A 22,533-nucleotide genomic window follows, 5' to 3' on the forward strand; every position below is an offset into this window, starting at 1 on the left:
TTCATAGACCTATAAGTGAAAATTGATCTATTTGTGATAGGCCTGCTAATTGCTTGACTATTCAGTTTAAATATCATCAGTTATCTTGCCTTCCTGTAAAAATATATGGCCAAAGTTCATGGACAATATCTGTGTACCCCCAGCCTCCTGTCTAGAGGACAGGGATTTATCTTCTGAACAGGAAAAAGAAAAAAAGTGAAAAGGCCAAGCTAATCTGTGAGCTCTCTCCTATAGACCACAGAAGGGCAACTGGGTGGTATAGTGGATAGAGCACCAGTGCAGGAGTCAGGAAGACCTGAGTCCAACTCTCACCTCAGACACTTGACACTCTCTAGGTGTGTGACCGTAGGCAAGTCACATAACCTCAACTGTCTCATCCTGGGTCATCTCCAGTCATCCTGATGCATATCTGGTCACTGGATTCAGATGGCTCTGGAGGAGAAGTAAGTCTGGTGAGGCACAGCCCTCCCTCACTCAAAACAAAGTCAAGTGCCAGTCATGTCATTATTTCTCTGATGGCATGGTCTTCTTTGGCAATCAAGGATGAACACACATACACACACACACACACACACACACACACACACATACATCACTGAGAAGAGTTCACTTTTGATGAGATTCCTTCTGAGTTCCAATCAGCCAGTTATTGTGGAGTTACAGAAAAACAACCAAGAGATGTCTGTGTCCTTTAAACAAGGCATGAGTGTATATGTGCATACGTTATAGGACATGGAGATATATTTATTTTGATGGAGGGAAACCTATAGACCCTCCTCATCAATAAATGAATGAAAGAAAGAATGAATGAATTAAAAAGCATTTGTTAAGTGATTACTCTTTATAAAGAAATATACCTAGCACTGAGGTTATAAATAGAGAAGCAAGCCAATCCCTCTTCTTCAGGAGCTCATATACTAATAGAGGGAAATAATACATATTGTAGGTTTAGGTGGTAAGTCAGATGGAAAGACAAAGCAGTCCTCAGGGTCCAGAGACAAAGTGGATTGTAATGCATCTTCTTTAATGTCATTTCAAATGATAAAAATAAAATCATATTTCTTTCTGATGTTGAACCATTTGAACGTGCTAAGGACTTTAATCGGCAGAACTTTCTTTTCCGGGTTTTCAACAGCTGTGGCTAGTGAGAAATCAGGGCTACAGCATCTGAAGAGGAAGCTGCAGTCATATTTCCACAAGGGTTGCTCCCCTGGGTAATGGCTGGTAGTGAGGAAAGAGAGGAAGGATGAAGGGAGAGGTTCATATTCCCAGAGTTCTTGGGCATACCTGATGGAAGCAGCTGGAATAAAATGGGAGACAGGGGGCCTCTTTTCTACTAGTTGCTCCCCTTAAAGATCACCATGTGTCTTGCCCATTTAAATGTGAGCTCCTTGAGGACAGGGGGACAGTGGGTTTTTTGGTTTGTGTTGTTGTTTTACATTTTTTTTGCGTGTGTAACTGACGTAGTGTAAAGTTTTCGTTGGAAAGTTAGGTTCCAAGGAATCTCAATTTGGGAGGAGCTGAATCTAAGCTCATGCCTGGAGTTCAGAGGTTTTTCCTCTTAACAACTGCAGTTTTTGAGATTTCCTGAAAGGGGAAAAAGCAGAATTGGGGGGAGAATAAGAAAATAGTGGGCTCTTCACAGGATACATGAAGCAGCAGTTGCAGCATGACTATGGCAGATGATGGCAGAGACATCTGCAGATTTTTCCTCAGAAAAAGGGGGGGAGGGTCAAAGTCCTTCTGTGAGAGCAGTGGTGATGGTGGGCTCATCTGCATAGGGTTTGATTCTCCTGGATGATGGCTACCATGGGCCAGGCTAGAAGCAAATAGAATCATCTCTACTTGTTCTTTTGCCTATAATTGAGATTTTTAAAGAAGAGTTAGGGATACTCTTGGTATATCCCTAACTTGTAAGGATGACATGGAGGGCCCATATGCCACATGCTTACAAAGTTTACCTAGGTCAAAGTTGTGAATAAACTGTTGGCTGAATAAACTATTAGTCTGATACAGCACTTTACTAGTATTTCTATCTTGTAAGTTTTTGTTTTAATACAAGCAAGAGCCTTGTTTACTCCATACTTTCTAAATTCCCTGTGCCACATAGCCTTCTATCATATCCACAAGGGATATTCAATAAACATTGCTTCTTAATGATGATAATGAAATGACTACCGTTCCCTTGTGTGCTTTTGCTAGATGATATCAGTCAGTGAATGACCTTCAGATGACAATCACCAGTTTCCAAAAGGAGCATCATTAATTATTTATTTCTATTCCAGGGAACAAGGCACCAGGCCCACATTTTTGGGTTACAACCATTCACGAACTATCACATTGGCATTGTGGCTGTCAACCAAGCAGGAGAAGTGTCGAGCTCCTGGACTCCAGTCTGCACCTTAGAATCTTCCCCAAGTGGGCTGAGCAACTTTACAGTGGAAAGGAAAGAGAATGGGCGTGCCTTGTTGCTTCAGTGGTCAGAGCCTATTAGAACCAATGGTGTGATTAAGGTACTGTTTTCTCATAAAGTCATAGAATTAATGTTGAAATGAATAACTATAACTCATGTATTTAGCACTTTATTTTAATTTTAATTTTCTTTTTTAACAACACTATCAGGAAGAGAAAAAAATTATTATTTTCCCTATTTTGCAGATAATGAAATGCTTAGAGAGTCTAAGAGATTTACCTGTGATGAACTAGCAAGCATCAGAGTTAAGATTAGAACCCAAGACTCTCCTGTGTCCATGTCTCCTTTGTCCTACCTCCTCTCAGTATACCATTCTAAGATGACCCTTTATGTCATGAACTGAAAACTGTGGGATTAACTCTTTCATCATATACTGTTTTCCCCTACCAGCATCTCAAGGCATACCACTGTTCTCTTTAGAGCCACTTAGCTATAGAAGAGAGAGAAAAACATTCTGAATCTCCCATCACAGTTATCTATTCCAGACATGGCTAATGCATGCTTCTAGAAGAAAATGGATTTTAGAAACAAAAACCTAAACATGGCTATTGCATGCCACCCTTCTTTATTCCATCCATGAGAAGTGGCATTGCAGAGAGTTAGAAACCATGATTCTATCTCCCAGAGATTTCTTTGAGATGATAGGCTTGGGTAATTATCGGTGCTGTTCACTTTAAGAGGAATAGGAGGAAGCAGAAGTGTGCAAATCCACTTTGATCCTGTGGTTTTGAAGGAAGGAAATAGTTTTTAAGCAACCACCGTGTTCCAGGCATTGTGCCAATTGTGCATTAGCACTTTACAAAAATATTATTTGGTCCTCATAATAACTCTGAGGAGTAGGTATTATTATTATCCCCATTTTACAACTAAAGTGAGAAAGAGTGGGTGACTTATCCAGGGTCACACAGCTACTAAGTGTCCAAGACTGCATTTGAACTCAGGTCTTCCTGATTCCAGGTCCCGCACTCTATCCACTGTGCCATCTTCAGGAGGCAGCTAAGCAAAGTCAGTTCGTAATTTTCCCTTTGCTGATTATTGGGTGAACCCAAAATGCAGCTTTGGGTCAGAGAATCAGACTTAATGCTTTTTGCTTTTAGGTCATCAAATAGTGTTTTGAAAGCTGTTTCAGGGATTGTTCATTATTTTATTTTTTAAACACTGTTCCTCCCTTTAGAGAATTTCCTTTCTATATGGACATTGCCGATCATTCCCCACTTATGGAAAGATACAATCTACCCTTCAGGTCCCCAGGCAAATGTCAGAATGAGAAAGAGAACGAAAGTAAAAGATTAAAAAACACACAACAAGAAATCATTTGTACATTTTACGATCATTCTCTTGTTATATCTCCTTTCAGGCATATAACGTCTTCAGTGACGGTAACCTGGAATATACTGGCTTGTCTCGTCAGTTTCTTTTCAGACGCCTTGAACCTTTTACTTTCTACATATTGACCCTGGAGGCCTGCACTATGGCAGGCTGCACTCTGTCTGCACCTCAGGGTCTCTGGACAGCTGAAGCCCCTCCTACATCTCAGTTGGCTCCCACAATCCAGTCTGTGGGGGCAACAAGCATTGAACTGAGTTGGTCTGAGCCAATTAATCCAAATGGAAAAATAATTCACTATGAAGTGATTCACAGATGCTTCAAGGGAAACGCTGAGGGGAACAGGACAACTCAAGCAGATGAGAAAATTGTTTTCACAGAATATAACACTGAAAGGAATACATTTGTGTATAATGACAAAGGTTTACAACCTTGGACTCCATATGAATATAAAATCCGTACTTGGAATTCAGCAGGTCACACTGATAGCCCTTGGTCTATGGTGAAGACAAAACAAGCCCCACCAGAGGGTCTTTTGCCACCTGGTTTGGTCTTTGAATCTTTAAACCCTCTGAGACTGATGATTTCTTGGGCCCCTCCAGAACAGCCTAATGGGATCATCCATTCCTATCGACTTCAAAGAAATGAAGTACTCTATCCTTTCAACTTTGGTGCTGAGACTTTTAATTATACTGATGATGAACTGCTTCCTTACTCTGAGTATAGGTATGCAGTGATAGCTTGCACAGCTGAAGGCTGCTCAACTAGTCAAGCCTCCACCATCCATACTCCTGAGGCAGCCCCAGCTCTAGTCAATCCACCCTCTCTTTGGTCTCTCAGTGCCACTCAGATAAATGTGTCTTGGTCACCTCCTCCAGTACCCAATGGAGAAGTCATCAACTATTTCCTAAGGTTTGATGATAAAGAATACCATGCTGGCAAGAACCTGTCTTTGGTGGTTTCCTACCTGCAGCCATACACTGAGTATGATTTCATATTAACAGCCTGTACTAATGGAGGCTGTGCATCTAGTGAGGCCAAATCTGCCAGAACAATGGAGGCTCCACCACAAAATATGGGACCCCCAATGTTACAAGCCACAGGCTCAGAGTCAGTAGAAATTACCTGGCAAGCTCCTGCCAATCCAAATGGGCAAATAATAACTTATGAGGTTAGGAGAGACAGAGAGATTGTCTATACTGGTCCAGAAACTCGCTACCATGATTTTAGACTTTCCTCAGGCAAGGAGTATGGATACACAGTGACTGCCAGGAATAGCCAAGGTAGTACCTCTAGTCCACTGGTTAAAGTCAGAACAAACCCCTCTGCACCATCTGGGATGGCACCTCCAGAGTTACAGGCATGGAATTCTCAAGAAATTGAAGTGAACTGGAATCCTCCTGTAAAGACCAACGGTGATATCATCAACTATACCCTCCGAGTATGGGATCCAATTGAAACAGAGGCAAAATCCATACACGTGAACATAACTCACAGTTCTTTTGCTAGACGGTCATTCGTGGTAACCCAATTAAAACCCTATCACAGGTAGGTATCCAGGACTTTGTGTCTTGAATTGTTTTTGCTCAGTTGCTCAGTTTTGTCTGATTCTTCACGACTCCATGGACTATAGCACACCAGGCCCTTCTGTGTTCCACCATCTCCCAAAATCTGTTCAAGTTCATGTTCATTGTTTCCATGATCCCATCTATCCATCTCATACTCTGCTGTTCCCTTTTCCTTTTGTTTTCAATCTTTTCCATCATCAAGTTCTTTCCTAATGAATCCTATCTTATTATTACATGGCCAAAGTCTTTAAGCTTCAGTATTTGACCTTCCATTGAATAGTCTAAATTAATTTCTTTAACTATTGACTGATTTGCTCTCCTTGCTGTCAAAGAGACTCTCAAAAATCTCCAGCACCACAATTTGAAAACAATGACTGTGTGGCACTCAGGTTTCCAATTCTCATAGTCACACATTATTTCTTGAATAAGACTTGGTTAAGAAATGAGTGACAGGGCGGCCAGTCAGGTTCAGTAATAAAACAACTAGTGTATGGAAGGAAATAGATTTCAATTCAGCAATTACAATAGTTTTTAAATACCTATGTACAATTATGTACTAGTTACAGGGGATCCATGGTGCCACACAGCTGACTTTAGAAGACTGATACTTAAGTCTGACATCTACCTCTTTTAGTTGGTGCAGTAGAGAGAGGACTGGGCCTGGATTCAGTTAACTAGTTAAAATCCATTCTGAGACATTTGCTAGTTGTGTGACCCTATAAAGTCACTTTAAAAAAATCTCTGCCTCAGTTTCTTCAACTATAAAATGAGGAAAATAATAGTACCTACCTCCCCAGGGCATTGTGAGGATCAAATATGATATTTATAAAGCACTCAGCAGAGTGCCTGACACATAGTAGGTACTTAATAAATGCTAGAGTGCTGAGGTACTTCGATGTCGTTTCCCTTTTATAATATCGCAATTGTTGTATGAATTGTTTTCCCAGTTGGCTCTCTGCTCCTCAGGCTTTGACCTCTTTAGAATAATTTAATAATAGCATCACTGGATTAAGTGATAGGTACAGTTTAGTGCTTTTTTGAAGGGCATTTCCAAATTGTTTTCCAACAATGGTTAGATTGACAACTCCATTGTGACACCTGTTCTTCTATAGCCCCTCCAAACAATAGCTATTTTCATCTTTTGTCATAATTGCTAATCTGTTGGTTGTGACATAGAACCTCAATGTTGTTTTAATTTGATAATTAGTGATTTAGAGCATTCTTTAATGTTGTTAATTGTTTTCTTTCCTTAATTTGAAAACTGCCTGTTATATTCTTTTTATCTATTAGTGAATAGCTTTTTCTCAATTGCTATCAATTTTTTACATCTTTTGTATTGTTATTTATAACATTGTTTCTTACTTCACTTTAAAATTTATCTTATTTTTCTAAATTATATGTAAAAACATTTTTAACATTTTTTTAAATATTGAGTTCTAAATTCTGTCTCTCCCTGCCTCCCTTCTTCCTTCCCTTCCCCTCTCTTGAGAAGGCAGACAATTTTTTATAGTTATATATGTGTAGTCATGCAAAAGATATTTTCATATGAGACATATCACAAAAGAAACACCAAAAAGAAAAAGAATTTTTTTAAATTATGCTATAATCTGTATTCAGACTCCATCGGTTATTTCTCTGAAAGCAGATAGCATTTTTCATCATAAGTCCTTTGAAATTGTCTTGGATCATTGCCTTGATCTGAGCAACTAAGTCTTTCACAGATGGTCATCCTTACAATATTGCCTTTACTATGTACATTGTTGCCCTGGTTCTGCTCACTTCAGTTTCCATCAGTTTATATATGTCTTCCCAGGATTTTCTGAAATAGTTCTGCTCACCATTTCTTAGAGCACAATAGCATTCCATCATAATCATAAACCACAACTTGTTCAGCCATTCCTCAGTTGATGGACATCCCCTCAGTTTCAAATTCTTTACCACCACTAAAAGAGCTGCTATAAATATTTTTAAGCATATAGATCCTTTTCCTTTTTTCTATGGCCTCTTTGTGACACAGAACTGGTAGGGGCACTGCTGGGCTAAAAGATAAAAAACAGCTTAATAACCCGTTGTGCATAGTTCCAAATTACTCTTCAGAATGGCCGAATCAGTTCACAACCCCAACAGTGCGTTAGTGTCTCAATTTTTCCACATCCCATCCAACATTTGTCATTTCCCTTTTCTGTCATCTTTGCTAATCTGATAGGTGCGAGATGGTACCTCAGAGTTGTTTTAATTTGCATTTCTCTAATCAATAGCGATTTAAAGCATTTTTATATAACTATAGATAGCTTTGATTTCTTCTGAAAACTGCTTGTTCATATTCAGTAATCATTTATTAATTGGGGAATGATTCATATTCTTATAAATTTGACTCATTCTCTATATATTTGAGAAATAAAACCTTTATCAGAGAAACTTATAAATTACGCGCGTGCGCATAGCGCGTGCACACATATACACACACACACACACACACACACACACACACACACACACACACACACTAGTGTTCTGCTTTCCTTCTAATGTTGGCGGCAGTTTTGTTGTTGATTCCTTTGATATTTTTGACCTTTGACTCGTCCAGATTAATTTTTAATAAATTTATAATATTTATAACTTTGTAATTTATAATTTTATAATTTATAGATTTAATAGTTTTATTAAAAGTAATTTTATTATTTTTAGCTCTATAAAATAATTATGGTAGTGTGATTGACATTGCATGGTAATTTATTTTAGGTGGAATTTTCATTTTTATTATACTGGATCAGTTTACAAGTGAGCAATTAATATTTCTCCAATTCTTTAGATCTGACTTTATTAATGTGAAAAGTGTTTTGTAATTGTGTTCATATAGTTCCTGGGTTTGTCTTGGCATGTAGAGTCCCAAGTATTTTTATAGGATCTGCCGTTATTTTAGTTGGAATTCATCTCTCTCCTCCGATTGGGTTTTGTTGATAATGTATAGAAATGTTAATGATATATCTGGGTTTATTTTATATCCTGCAACTTTACTGAAATTGCTCATTTTTTCAGGTAGCTTTTAGTTGACTTAGTAGGATTCTCTAAATATACCATTATATCATCTGCAAAAAGTGATAGTTTTGTTTTCTATTCTATTTCCTTCCATTTTTTTCTTCTTTTATTGCTATACTAGCATTTCTAATACAACATTGATTAATCGTTGTTGAAATGGGCATCCTTGCTTCACCCCAGATCTTATTGGGAAGGACTTTTGCTTATCCCCATTACAGATGACACTTGCTGATGGTTTTAAATAGATATTACTTGTCATTTTGAGGAAAGCTCCATATGCTTTCTAGTGTTTTTAATAGGAAGGAATGCTGTATTTTATGAAAAGCTTTTTCTGCATCTATAGAGCTAATCATATGAATTTTGTTGGTTTTGTTATTGATATGGTCAGTTATGATGATAGTTTTCCTAGTACTGAACCAGCTCTGAGTTCCTGGTATAAATTCTGCCTTGTCATAGTATTGTATCTCTGTAATGTATTGCTATAATCTCCATCCTAGTATTTTTTAAATTTTTACATCAGTATTCATTAGGGATATTGGTCTATAGTTTTCTTTCTCTGTTTTTGTTCTCCCTGATTTATGTATCAGCACCATATTTGTGTCATAAAAGGAATTTGGTAGGATTCCTTCTTTGCCTATTTCCCCAAATAGTTTATATAACTTTGGAATTAATTATACTTTAAATGCTTGGCAAAATCCGCTTATGAATCTGTCTGGCCAGGGCACTTTTTTCTTGGGGAGCTCAATTTCTTTTTTTTGAAGATAAGATTATTTTAGTATTCTTTTTTCTTGATTGTTTCTGTAACTTGTTCTTTGATCCACTCATTCTTTAGGATTAGATTATTTTCTTTCCAATTATTTTAAATCTGTGTTTCCATGGCCTTTTATTGAATATAATTTTAATTGCATTGTGATCTGAAAATAATTCACATATTTCTGCTTTTCTGGGTTTGACCGTGAGATTTTTATATCTTAATTCATGGTCAGTTTTTATGAAGGCATCACGTACAGCTGAGAAAAAGATATATTCCCTTTTGATTTTCTCTAGAGATCTATCATATCTAACTTTTCCAGAATTTTATTCATCTCTTTAATTTTATCTTGTTTATTTTTGTGTTGTTAGACTTATCTAGTTCTGAGAAAGGAAAGTTGAGGTCCCCCCAGTATAGTTTTATTGTCTATTTCTTCTTGTAACTCATTTAACTTTTCTTTTAAGAAATTTGGATGACATACCATTTGGTATATTGTGATATTGATACTATTTCATTGTTTATAATGCCTTTTAGCATAATGTATTTTCCTGATTATCTCTTTTAATTGGATCTATTTTTGCTTCTTCTTTGTCTGAGATCATGAGTAGTCCCCTTGCTTTTTTTTATTTCAACCAAAACATAATAGATTCTTCTCCATCAGAATCTTATTTCTTTATAGATCATGAATATCAAACCTTTATCACAGATATTTGCTGCAAAGATGTATTCCCTTTTCCATCCCAAAGACATCTATTTTTCTTTTAAATCTAGCAGTTATTGAGTGTACTTTCATGAAATTCTTAAAATGTTATACAATGAAAATTTTTGATTTTATCTTCTATATTCACTGGTACCTCTTGTTTAGCTAACCATACTCCTCCTTCACTGGTGTAATGACAGATAATTTCCTCATAAGAATGGAATTTTTGCAAGAGTGATTTTTGACAGTCTAACTGCAGGAATTGTTGACATGCTACATGATGCTGCTAGTAGATGAGTAAAGGAATGAAACAAATTTTCCTAAGCCTAGTCACTCCTGCAAATCTGAAGGTCTCTGACAAATGTTTGACCTTCTTCACAGAGCAGCTAGGTGGTACAGTGGATAGAGCAAGGGATCTGAGTTCAAATTTGGCCTCAGATACTTGTTAGCTATGTGACCCTGGGCAAGTGTGACCCTGTTTGCTTCAGTTTCCTCATCTATAAAATGAGCTAGAGAAGGAAATAGCAAACTACTCTAGTATAATGGCCAAGAAAACCTTAAATGGGGTCACAACTGAAAATAATTGAACCCCACCAAATAGGTAATTAGAATAAATAAATAGGTAAACATATTGAGGTTTTCTTTTAAAAATTTTAAATTATGCTTAACGTGAATGAACAATTACATATCTGAGATATGCTGGCTTATACAGGGAATGTTAGCTCTGAAGGGCTTTCCATACAGTCATGGCATCTCAAATAGTAAAGGACCTCAGAAGTTACCTAGTCCACCACATCCCTGAAGCAGAAATTTCCTCCTTAACTTGGATCACATCACATCAGAAAAACTTGCTGTCTACGGGAAGAACCCATTCCCCTTTTAGTCTTCTATAACTGTTTGGAAGTTTTCTTTTTCTTCTTTTTTTCTTTTTTCTTTTTCTTTTTTCCTATATTGAACTGAAATCTTTTCTGAAACTTATACCTTTGTTCCTAGTTCTGGCCTCTGAAGCCAAGCCAAAGAAATCTAATCCTTTTACATAGCTATTAAAATATATTTGAAGACAGCTGTAATCTTTTCAAATGTTCTCTGTTTCAGGCTTCTTCAACTGAATTCTTTACTAGCAGTGGCGATCCTGAAGCCTTCAAGTCTTCATGAGGCCCTCTAGGTCCTCAAATATGGCCCTTTGACTGAATCCAAACTTCACAAAACAAATACCCTTAATAAAAGGATTTTTTCTCTAAAACTTGGACTCAGTCAAAAGGCCCCACCCAAGGACCTAGAAGGCCACAGTTTCAATTGATCCTGATGTAGCATGCTTCCAAGGCCCCACATCATCCCAGTTCACATAGTGTCCAGTTTGTCAATTCCCCCCAGCCTCACCTCAAATGTGATGCCTAAAGCTAAGTATGATGCTCCTGACTTGTTCCAAACAGGAACAGTGGACTAGTTCAGTGGAACTAGTCTCCTACAAATCATATGAGCATCCACATTGTGCGATCCACATTTCTGTCCACATTAGTGTGTTTGACTTCCACATCACATGAGCAACTCATATTGATTTTAGACCATAAAAATCCCCAGTTCTTTGTGATATAAACTATTTTTAGCCATGTATCTCTTTTCTTGTGGTTATATAACTGTCTTTTTAACCCAAGTACAGAATTTGTATTCATCCATTATTTCATTTTATTATATTTCCTGGTTGTGCTAGAGTCAGCTTGAGCTAGCTCACGAGAGACAATTTCTACATGTTTAGAGTGAGCATTTACACATTCAAAATCAACAAATGCTACAAACCAGGGCTTGACTTATTGTTTTGTTTATTGTCTAGCCTTAATAAGACAATGGAGCAAATGTTACTCATAGTTTAAACTGGAAAGTGTGTCGTGTATTTTTTTTTTTTAATTTGGAAAGCCAGTTAAACATTTACCAGTCCACCACTAAGATTCTAGTCTGTAGAGATCTCTTTGGATATTAACTATCTTTCCTAGTGGGAGGAGAAAGTGAGACTAATGACAGCACAGCCCTCCCTCGCTTAAATCCAATTCACTTGCATGTCATAGCATCACTTTCCTGATGTCATGGTCTTGTTAAAGAACAAAGGATAATAACAATCTAGAAATTTGAAGGTCTAGCTGCCTTTCCTAAGAGAATGAAGCTCCTCTGCCCAAAATCCCTGAGCATAATTGGTTCTGAGAGGTATACATATTATAAATCTAGGACCAATCCCATGACTTCTCTTTTGTCCTTTTAGTCAAAATAAGTTTTTTATCAATTGGCACCTTCCATTTTTTTTTTACATCACCAAAGCTTTCCCCAGTATCCTTTACCTTTTTCTTTAAGAAAGTCATGCTGTTCAAAAATACTGTTTGAAAGACAAAAAAAAAGAGATTGAAAATCAGCATGACTGATCAGTACGTTGAACACTATTTGCAATGAGCAACACTTGTGAATATCCCACCTCTGCAAAGGGATAAGGGTAAAGTCATACTTGCTCTTTATAATTCTGTAACATTCATTGTAGTCATTGTGTGTGGTGTTGTCTTGGCTCTATATGTTACACTGAATGATTTCATGAAGATCTTTTCTACATTTTTTTGTATCATTACATACATTATTTCTTACAGCAGTCATATTCTACTTATAATTTCTTTAAAAAAAAAAGGATTACACCACTTTACTTGCTCTGATTTTCTGGAGCCTCTTTCTAAACTATTCAACCCTTTTACTGAGTGTAGCAAACTCAGCACAAAGGAAGATTAGCTCTATTTCCTATTCCCATGCCATAAATAAGAGTTCAGCATTTACCCCACCCACAGTTTAAATAATCTACATTCCCAGAGGGAAGAATAGTAAATAGAATTTTATGCTTAAAATATAATAAAATGAACAGAACCACTTAAAAAAATTAAAGGTTGAAATTGTGTTGATTTCCAACCACCTCAAGTAAAATTCAGCTATTATCATAATCTAGTGATGTGTAAATTACACACTTCCTATAATTACCTCTGATGTATAGTGCTGTTTAAATGAAACATTCATGGTCTTTTGTACCTACTTGTGACAATTATTTAAGGCTCTATTAAATATTAAGCAGTAATTAGAACTTGTGCAGGTATCTTCCAAAGATGCTCCGAATGCTTTGTGGCTCAGCTTTTGTCTGCTTCAGATTCAGGAGTTCAAAAGTCTCATCTTAGTTGCAGAATTAGCCAATAGAGTTGGAAGGCAAATTTGTCAAAAAAAAATTATAAAAAATCCCATAGGAGTCAGCCTCTGCCATTTACATTTGTTTGACATTAGGCAAGTCACTTCATCCCTCTAGGTTTCAATTTCTTCTGTGAAATTAGATAATCTCCATTACCCTCATACTCCAGACAATATTATCCCCATTTTACCTGGGTTCATAAACATTAGATTGTTTGTCTATGGTCACAAAATTAGTAAATGTTAGAATGGTTCTGGGATTCAGACACAGGACTCTTCCTAATCCATATCCAGCCACCTTTCCACTATACTGTAATTGGTGCCTCTTGGAGAGAAGGAGGTATAGAAGTAAGAAAAGAAGAGAATATGTGACCAGAAGTTGCCTGGCAAAGAAAAAGAGAGAGAGAAAGAAAGAAAATGGCAGGAAAAAGACCAAAAGAATTTTAAAAGATGAAAGGGAGAAGGAAAAAAGGACATTAGGTGGAAGGACAATAAAATAGGTAAGGCATCAGAAATAAAGAAAACACTCATACTTGAAGATAAGGACTTAAATACCAATAAAACCATGGTTGCCTGATGTGGGGTGGAGGAGGAGAGGGAGACCCCCATGTGTGAATAAGCCTTTCCAAGTGGCAGAAAGGTATGAGTAGTAGTATAAGTAGGTATAAGACAAAAATAACTGATTGATTGAGTTTAACTGGAAGGTGATAAGGTGTTTCCATGACTGATAATCTAGTATGTGGCTAGGTCAACTTTGTCCCAAAAGATCTTAGTGTGGGTGTAAGAGAGCTTGGTTTAAGATGTTCAGTATCAGGTGAGGGGATTTATTACCACAGAGGCCTTAGCCCCATGATGTTTCTTCATGACCTGAGCATATTCCTGGTGAATCATTTAGCCTTAGCTGTAGAAACCTGAGCCCAGAGCTTCAAAAATTGTCATGTACTCCACGAGACCCCCGGTTTTATTGCTTTCCTATGGCATTCACTGTAAAATTCTATCCTGTAAGGTCCAAGGATCCTTGGACTAGACTAAAATTTCAGAGGTCATATGATCCATACCCCTGTGCCTGACAACACAGATGGGTGAAAATCTGTCTTGAAAATCAGCGGGAGGAAATATTTCATAGGTCCTTCTAAAAAATAAAAGTGGCTTTCTTGTTCACAGAAAAGACCTGAGGATAGATATAGAAGAATATATATATATATGTATTATTTTCATTTTCTCCATGTGATTCTGCTATTATTCAGTGAGTATTGATTTATTTTCCCAAAGGTATGAGATACGGGTCCAAGGCTGCACATTGCTGGGATGTGCTTCAAGTGACTGGACATCCGTTCAGACCCTGGAAACTTCACCACAGATGCAGCCTCCACCACTCTTAGAGGTGCAGATGAGTCCAAGAGGATTCCAGCCCAAAATTTCTCTTCAATGGACTACGCCACTTCAGCCAAATGGGAAAATTCTATATTATGAATTGTATAGAAGACAAATAACAGCTTTGCCTGGAAAATCAAGCCCAGTACTAATATACAATGGAACTTTCACTTCATTTATTGATTCTGAGCTTTTGCCTTTTACGGACTATGAGTATCAGGTAAGAAATCTAACTTGTCTACAATATAGAAGTGAGAGTCAATGAATATCGCAGTGTCTACTTATAAAATTTGCTTGTATTTTACAGTGGCTTTGTTTACATTTAGGATTTTAAGAGAATTCATAAGTGTTTATGTACAGGGCTGATGAGAAAACAAAGATCCTATGCACTTATGCTCTTACCTTTCTCATCACTTGATCATAATTATTCATTGTGTTTAAAAGATTTAATCCAAGGATATTTGTTACTCATGAAAAGATTTCACTGTTTTTTTCTTTCTATTTATTGGCTCCTGGTGATCAATCAAGAATCACTGATTAAGGAGATTTTGGCTTAGTTAGAAACTCACACCTGTCAAAGTTCTGATTTAAAATACATCATTAATTATCAGATATAGGTTAAAATATAATTACACAAAATCACAGAGGATCTTATACCCCACTCACCCACTCAAGAATATTACATGCAATTCCAATCCATAACCTTAAGAAAGATAAAATGGAGTTGTAGAAAAATCTATGTAAGGCACTGGATGTTGAATTGCTTCTCTACGAAGTATGTGTCACACACACACACACACACACACACACACACATAAACACATGGGTCTGTATATATTTATATATCCATATACACACATATATGGGTCTGTATATATTTATATATAACACACACATATGGGGCTGTATATATTTATATAGCAACATAGATACACACACATGCATAGGTCTGTATGTATCAACACACATACACACACACACAGTTGCTTCAGAAGTGAAGATAATTGTATTCAAAGTTTATGCAACTCTAAGGGGTATTAAAAGAGTAGATACAAACTCATTCACTATATCACTGAAATTCAGAGGTGCCCCTGGTTGTTTGAAAGAACATAGAAACCTTTGTCTTTTTAATCTTTGTGTATTATTAGCCACAATCATGATGTCTTGTACATAGTAGGATTTTAATAAACATTCATTCAATTGCATTTCAAGGAAATACTTTCCATCACAAGTGCCATAGACTGTCAATAAAACAGTCTCAAGAAAGATATAGATAAATTCATGAGAAATAATTACATAATGAGACATGGTTGTCTAAGGATATTATAAGTATGAATCTAACCTGTTGAGATTCATATAACAAACCATGCACATCCACAAAATGGCCCTTACTTTTTCTATTAGAAATAAACTACTGAGCAAAATGGACCATTGGTCCAACCAAATGCGGTAATTTTTGTATTCCTGTATTTAACTAATAGTGTAATTAACTAGCAGTGATAAGTGATTGACAAGTCAGGTTTCATCCAGAAAAGAAAGGGTAACCAGAGTGGTGAAAGGACTCAGAATGATGGCATACCTGGATCAGTTGAAGGAAGAGGGATTTTTAGCCTGGAGAAGATAAGGGCATGAAAGAATTGAAGCATTTAAGGACCATCTTATAAAACGGGGATTACGTTTGTTTATGTTTTATTTTGGTTAGAGCATTAGAGCAACTGTTAAATTAAAAGGCAAATGTCATTTGTTGTTGTTGATCAGTGTTGTCTGACTCCATTCAGAATTTTTCTTGGCAAAAATACTGGAGTGGTTTGTCATTTCCTTCTCCACCTCATTGTACATATGAGGACTGAGGCAAACAGGGTTAAGTGACTTGCCTAGGGCCAAACATCTAGTACATATCTGAGGCCACATTTGAACTCAGGTCTTCCTGACTTCAGGTCCTGTAACACCTACCTTTCCCCTAAATGTCATTTTAGGACAATTTTTTTTAACTTGGGCCTGTAAAGTTACTAAGTAATTTCCTGACAAGGAAATTTTACCAGTTCTTATTGGCATCCCTCCTGCAGTGCTAGAGAGTTGACTTGTCTGACATCGCATAGAAGGTGAGAAGCATGAGAAGCAAGCCTTGGAGCCATCATTCTGACTGAGAGGTCAGCTCTCTCTCAGGGCTACTCCCTGCTATATTCCTGATACATTAATAATTAATTTTTCTGTCTAGGATAGAAATCTATTACAGTAAGATACAGAACGGACACATTTTGATGGGCAGGAAGAAGTCTGGAAAAGTCATAAACATGAGTGACTTTATGAGGATAACAGCCAGTACAAAAGCATTAAACGTCTTAAAAATGGCTAGACGGGGGGAATGCTGTGTGGAGCAAGGAGAGTGACGAAGAAAATTTCCCCTGTTGCGTCTTAATTAAAAGTTTTTCTATCTGATTTATTTATGATTCTATTTGATTTGTTATTGGCAGTTCAGAAACCTTTTACTGTTGTCAAATTTTTCACAACCGCATAGCGGGTCACAGCTTACAATTTCAGAAGTGCTGTTTAAAAGAGAATATATGAATGAGAAGTCAGGATATATTTTTATGATCGTGGCTACTTCACATATTCTTCCCTGAACAGTCACGATTTTACCAACTTCATCTGCCTCACTTCACAACTGCCCTGTTGATCAGCCTTTTAGACAAGGATTAGTAAGACCTTGCCATTTCTTTTAATTATCAGCAATTATCTGAATGATATTTATCTTTTTTTAAAATTTATTTATTTATTTTCGGTTTTCTACAATCATTTCCATATATCTTAGATTATCCCCCCTTCCTGCTCTTCCTTCCCCCCTCCCTCCCCAGTCTTTCCCCGAGACAGCATGCAATCTTATATAAGTTCTACACACACATTCTTATTAAATACATTTTCACCTTAGTCAAGTTGTATAGAAGAATTAAAATGAATGGGAGAAACGATGAAAACAAAACAAAACATAACACAAGAGAAAGTGGTCTGCTTCTTTCTGTAATGCAGTTCCACAGTTCTTTCTCTGGGTGTGGAAGGCATTTTGCCTCAGTGTTTTAGGTCTTGGCATGGCTGTGAAGGGCTAAGTCTACCAGAAAAATTCCTTGCACACTGTGGTTGTTGCTGTGTACAAACTTCTCCTGGTTGTGCTCCTTTCATTCAGCATCCTGAATGATATTTTTCATGCTTTCTAAACAATTCAGTTTGATCCTAAAGTGCTGTTTTTCCTCCAAGGTAAGCTTCTTGAGAGCAGGGACTGCCTCCATGCTTAATAGTGAATAGAGTTTTCACATATGCCTAGGGAATAATGAAGAAAGTAGCTTATACAATGGGAGACTCTGTCTGATTACATTCTAGGATGGTGGTATCAAGTTTCTATCATACGTTTAAGGTTGTTATCATTAATCTGGATTGCTTAAGCTGGGCTGATCATAAGAAAGAAGACTCTGTTGCCAGAGCCATGTTAGAAGTCTTTCAAGTATGCTGCCAGCCAGAAGTTAACAATTCACAGTCATAACATTCAAAAACTCAGGGTATCTTTCATGACACAAAGAGATATCAAATGGAAAGAATGAAGGATGACAAGTAGATAATCTGTGTGCTCTACTGGTAACCTTCCAGTATCATGAGAGGGTATTCCTTTTCTTGTGAGGAAGGTTGATAATAGATTGAATGGACCTTTAGTTGCTATCAGAATCTTTAGAGGCACCTCCTAAAGACATGAGATCACAGATACTTTTGAGTATTTAAGTATCACTAACTTTCTTGCTCTGTTATCCAAATCCTCATTTTTTTGATAAAGACTTATTAAATCTATTACAAATTATCTTTTTTAAAGGAACAAAAAGCCATATGAAAGGACTTGTGGGCTTCAAGGAATAAATTTGAAATCTCTTCCCTCCAGTTCTAGTAAGAATTTTGGGGGGTCTCATATTACAGGTTATTCACATGGTCCTTCTAGGACAAGGATTCTTGACTTGGAATTCATAGGCCCGAAGAGGTCTGTGGATAGATTTCAGAGGATCCATGTACTTGAATATAGGAAAAGAAAGTCTGAAGTTCAGGCAAAAAGCAGCTGGCCTGAATCATTCAGACAATGGTCTCCACTGAACTCCATGCTTAAAAAGACCAAGCTGGTTTTAGTTGTTGAAAATAACATTTAGTACTTGTTCTGTCTTGTTCTTATTCCTTGCAACATAATCCCAATCTTCATAACTCCAGACTACCAAGAAAAGTAGAACAGCAAAAGCGCATGGATGTGTCTAAGTAATAGATTATCAATTTAGATATGCTCCAAATTAAGAAAATCAAAGTGGCATATATCAATTCACACTAAAAAAATAAATAAAGTCCAGAAAATTAGGGAGTTATCATTCATAGTACTTAAAAATTCTTTTCTCTATAAAGGGTTTTTCTATGAAGATATTAAACAGTTGTCATAATGTACTTATGTACATTATCGTATGATTCAGTTAACAAAAAATTCATTTACATTCAATGCTTCAACTAGTACACAAAGAAAATATATCTATGTTGAATGAGTTTTCTTTTCCATTGGATGTACTTTAGAACAGAGTGTCGAGATCAAAATGGCTCAAATTTTGAACAATTCTCAATTCATTTTCCTATATGGAAGATTTTCTTCTCACCTCTTTTCCTTTGGCAACTACGTTCCCCTTCTAAATATTCGATAGGAATTTAACTCAGTGAGCAATAAGTCTTTCCAACAGATAAGAAAGAGGACCTGGGTATATAACTATGCCTCATGAAGCTCCATTCTTTAAATATAGGACATGAGCTAACTTTCGTCAGTCCCTCCCAGTAATTGTATGTTCTTCTTTATGTCCATTTGCAGCTTGGAACACAGTGACTCACTCAAGATATTCCAGTGCATTCCATAGTTCTCTCTTTTCCTGAATCATGCAATTAGTGATGCAACAGCTCCTAATTCTGGCAGATTTTCTAGATTAGTCCCACTCACATTCTGAAAGGGGCTCTAAAAAGCAGAGAGGCTTCTGGTACAATCATGACTACATGACTTAGAAGAGACAGGCTTATAGGAAAGAATCCGATGACTCACTTTTGAAAAAAGAATCATTGTATCTACTCTCAGTGCTCGAATTGGGGAGGCTGAGAGGACTGCTACCCCTTTTTTTCTTTCTTTTATTAATTTATTTATTTTTAGTTTTCAACATTCACTTCCACAAAATTTTGAATTTTGAATTTTCTCCCCATCTTTCCCCTCCCCTCACACTAGGACAGCATGTATTCTGATTACCCTTTCCTCCAATCTGCCCTCCCTCCTATTTCCCACATACCCTCTTATCCCCTTCCCTTTTGTTTTCCTGTAGGGCAAGATAGATTTCTACACCCCATTGCCTATATATCTTATTTCCTAGTTGCATGTAAAAACAATTTTTAACATTCATTTTTAAAGCTTCCACATTCTCTCCTTTCCCCCCTCCCCAATCCACTGTCCCTTCTATTATCCCCCCTCTCTTATTCCCTTCCCCTCTGCTTTCCTGTAGGGTAAGATAAACTTCCATACCCAACTGAGAACATATGTTATTCCCTCCTGAAGCCAAATGCTATGAATGGAAGGCTCACTTATTCCCACTCACCTTCCCCTTCCTCCCCTCCACTGTAAAAGTTCTTTCTTGCCTCTTTCATGTGATATGATTTACTACACTCGTTCTCCTAGTACATTCCTCTCAACACTTAATTTTCTTTTTTAGATATCATCCTTTCATATTCAGCTCACCCTGTGCTTGCTTGATTTCTCTCTCTCTCTGTATATATACACATGTATATATGTATGCATATATACATATATACATGAATACATACATGTATACACACATGTATTACATATATATGTATGTGTTTGTATATATATGTATGTATGTATGTATGTATTTGTGTATGTATTCCCTGTAACTACCCTAATACTGAGAAAGGTCTCATGAGTTACAAACTACATTCCATGTAGGAATGTAAACAGTTCACCTTTAATAAGTCCCTTATGGTTTCTCTTTCCTGTTTACCTTTTCATGCTTCTCTTGATTTTTGTATTTGAAAATCAAATGTACTATTAAGCTCTGGTCTTTTCAACAAGAATGCTAGGAAGTCCTCTATTTCACTGAAGTTCCATTGTTTTCACCTGAAGTATTATACTAAGTTTTGCTGGATAGGTGATTCTTGGTTTTAATCCTATGTTCTTTGACCTCTGGAATATATTCCAAGCCCTCCAATTCCTTGGTGTAGAAGCTGCTAAATCCTGCATTATCCTGATGTTGTTTCCACAATACTTGAATTGTTTTTTTCTGGCTGCTTGCAATTTCTCTTTGACCTGGGAACTCTGAAATTTGGCTACAATCCTAAGAGTTTTTCTTTTGGGATGTCTTTCGGGAGGTGATTGGTGGATTCTTTCCATTTCTATTTTACCCTCTGGTTCTAAAATATCAGGGCAGTTTTCCTTCACAATTTCTTGAAAGATGATGTTTAGATTCTTTTTTCTGATCATAGCTTTCAAGTAGTCCAATAATTTTTAAATGATCTCTCCTGGATCCATTTTCCAGCTCAGTTGTTTTTCCATTGGGATACTTCACATTGTCTTCTATTTTTTCATTCTTTTGGTTTTGTTTTATAATTTCTTGATTCCCCATAATGTCATTGGTTTCCATTTGCTCCATTCCAATTCTGAAGGACTTATTTTCTTCAGTAAGCTATTGGACCTCTTTTTCCATTTGGCCCATTCTGCTTTTGAAGGCATTCTTCTCATTCACTTTTTGGACTTCTTTTGACATTTGGGTTAATCTAATTTTAAAGCTGTAATTTTCTTCATCATTTTGGGGGGTTTCCTTTAGCAAGCTGTTGAATCATTTTTCATGATTTTCTTGCATCACTCTCATTTCTCTTCCCACTTTTTCCTCTATTTCTCGTACTTGATTTTCAAAATCCTTTTTGAGATCTTCCATGACCTAAAACCAATTCATATTTTTCTTGGAGGCTTTGGATGTAGGAGCTTTGGCTTGGTTGCTTTCTTCTGGTTGCATGTTTGATCTTCCTCCTCACCAATGACATAAGGAAATATCTCTTCATGGAGAAAGTAAGAATCTGTAGACTTTCATTTCCCTGTGTTTGCTCATTTTTCCCAGCAAATTACTTGATTTTTGAGCTCTTTGTTAACTAGAGGACTCCTGAAAGCAGCCTCCATTTTAGCAGTGGTTGCCACCACCACCTGGGGCTTGGTCCAGAGCTGGGTCTGGGATTGGGTTGGGGGTTGGGACAGGAGTTAGGGCCAGACCATGCTCCTCTCTCAGCCAGTGCGAGACCCTTCCCACTAACCTTCAAAGCCACCTCTGACTTCTGTAGATTGAGAAATCTGGAAACCACAGCAATAGCCAGAGATTCAGTCCTCTAAGGACTCTAAACCTGTTCCACCTCTGTCTGTGCTGGCATGACCCACTCTGAATGGTGGTTCACTCCCAGTCTGGTGGGACAGACCCTTCCTGTCAACCCTCTAGATTGTCTTGGGCTGAAAATCTGTTTCATTCTATCATGCTGTGGCTTCTGCTGCTCCACAATTTGTTCAGAGTCATTTTTTACATGTTTTTTTTGAAAGGCTTGGAGGGAGAGCTGTAGCAGGTCCCTGCTTCTACTCTGCCATCTTGGTTCTGCCCTCTGGAATGCTACCCTTTCATATTTTTTATTAATTATTTGTTTTAAGTTTCCTACAATTACTTCCATATGTTTTTAATTTTCTCCCTCTTCCTTCCCCCTCCCTCCTCAACACGGCTTGCAATCTTATATGAGTTATACACATACATTCTTATTAAATACATTTCCATATTAGTCTTGTTGCATAGAACAATTTAAAGGAATGGGAAAAACCATGAGAAAAAACAAAACATAACAAAAGAGATAATAGTCTCCTTCATTCTGTGTTCCAACTCCATAGTTCTTTCTCTGGATGTGGATGGCAATGTGAATCAAAAGTCCTTTGGAAATGTTTTAGGTCTTTGCATTATTGTGAAGGGCTAAGTCTATCAGAAACAGTCCTCACATACTGTGGCTTTTA

The 22,533-nt window shown here is 37.0% G+C and overlaps 1 protein-coding gene across 1 annotated transcript in view; it reads left to right on the forward strand.

The window, feature by feature from the left end:
- The window catches only part of USH2A (usherin), a 990,439-nt gene that overhangs the window by 904,922 nt on the left and 62,984 nt on the right, over positions 1 to 22,533 (forward strand). Inside the window, exons 61-63 of the mRNA XM_072647832.1 lie at positions 2,286 to 2,513; positions 3,831 to 5,347; positions 14,334 to 14,655. Of these exons, the coding sequence (XP_072503933.1) occupies positions 2,286 to 2,513; positions 3,831 to 5,347; positions 14,334 to 14,655 (2,067 nt within the window). The remainder of the gene's footprint in view (positions 1 to 2,285; positions 2,514 to 3,830; positions 5,348 to 14,333; positions 14,656 to 22,533) is intronic.

This window comes from Notamacropus eugenii, chromosome 2, assembly GCF_028372415.1.
Source record: "Notamacropus eugenii isolate mMacEug1 chromosome 2, mMacEug1.pri_v2, whole genome shotgun sequence".
In the NCBI taxonomy this organism is placed as follows: domain Eukaryota; kingdom Metazoa; phylum Chordata; class Mammalia; order Diprotodontia; family Macropodidae; genus Notamacropus; species Notamacropus eugenii.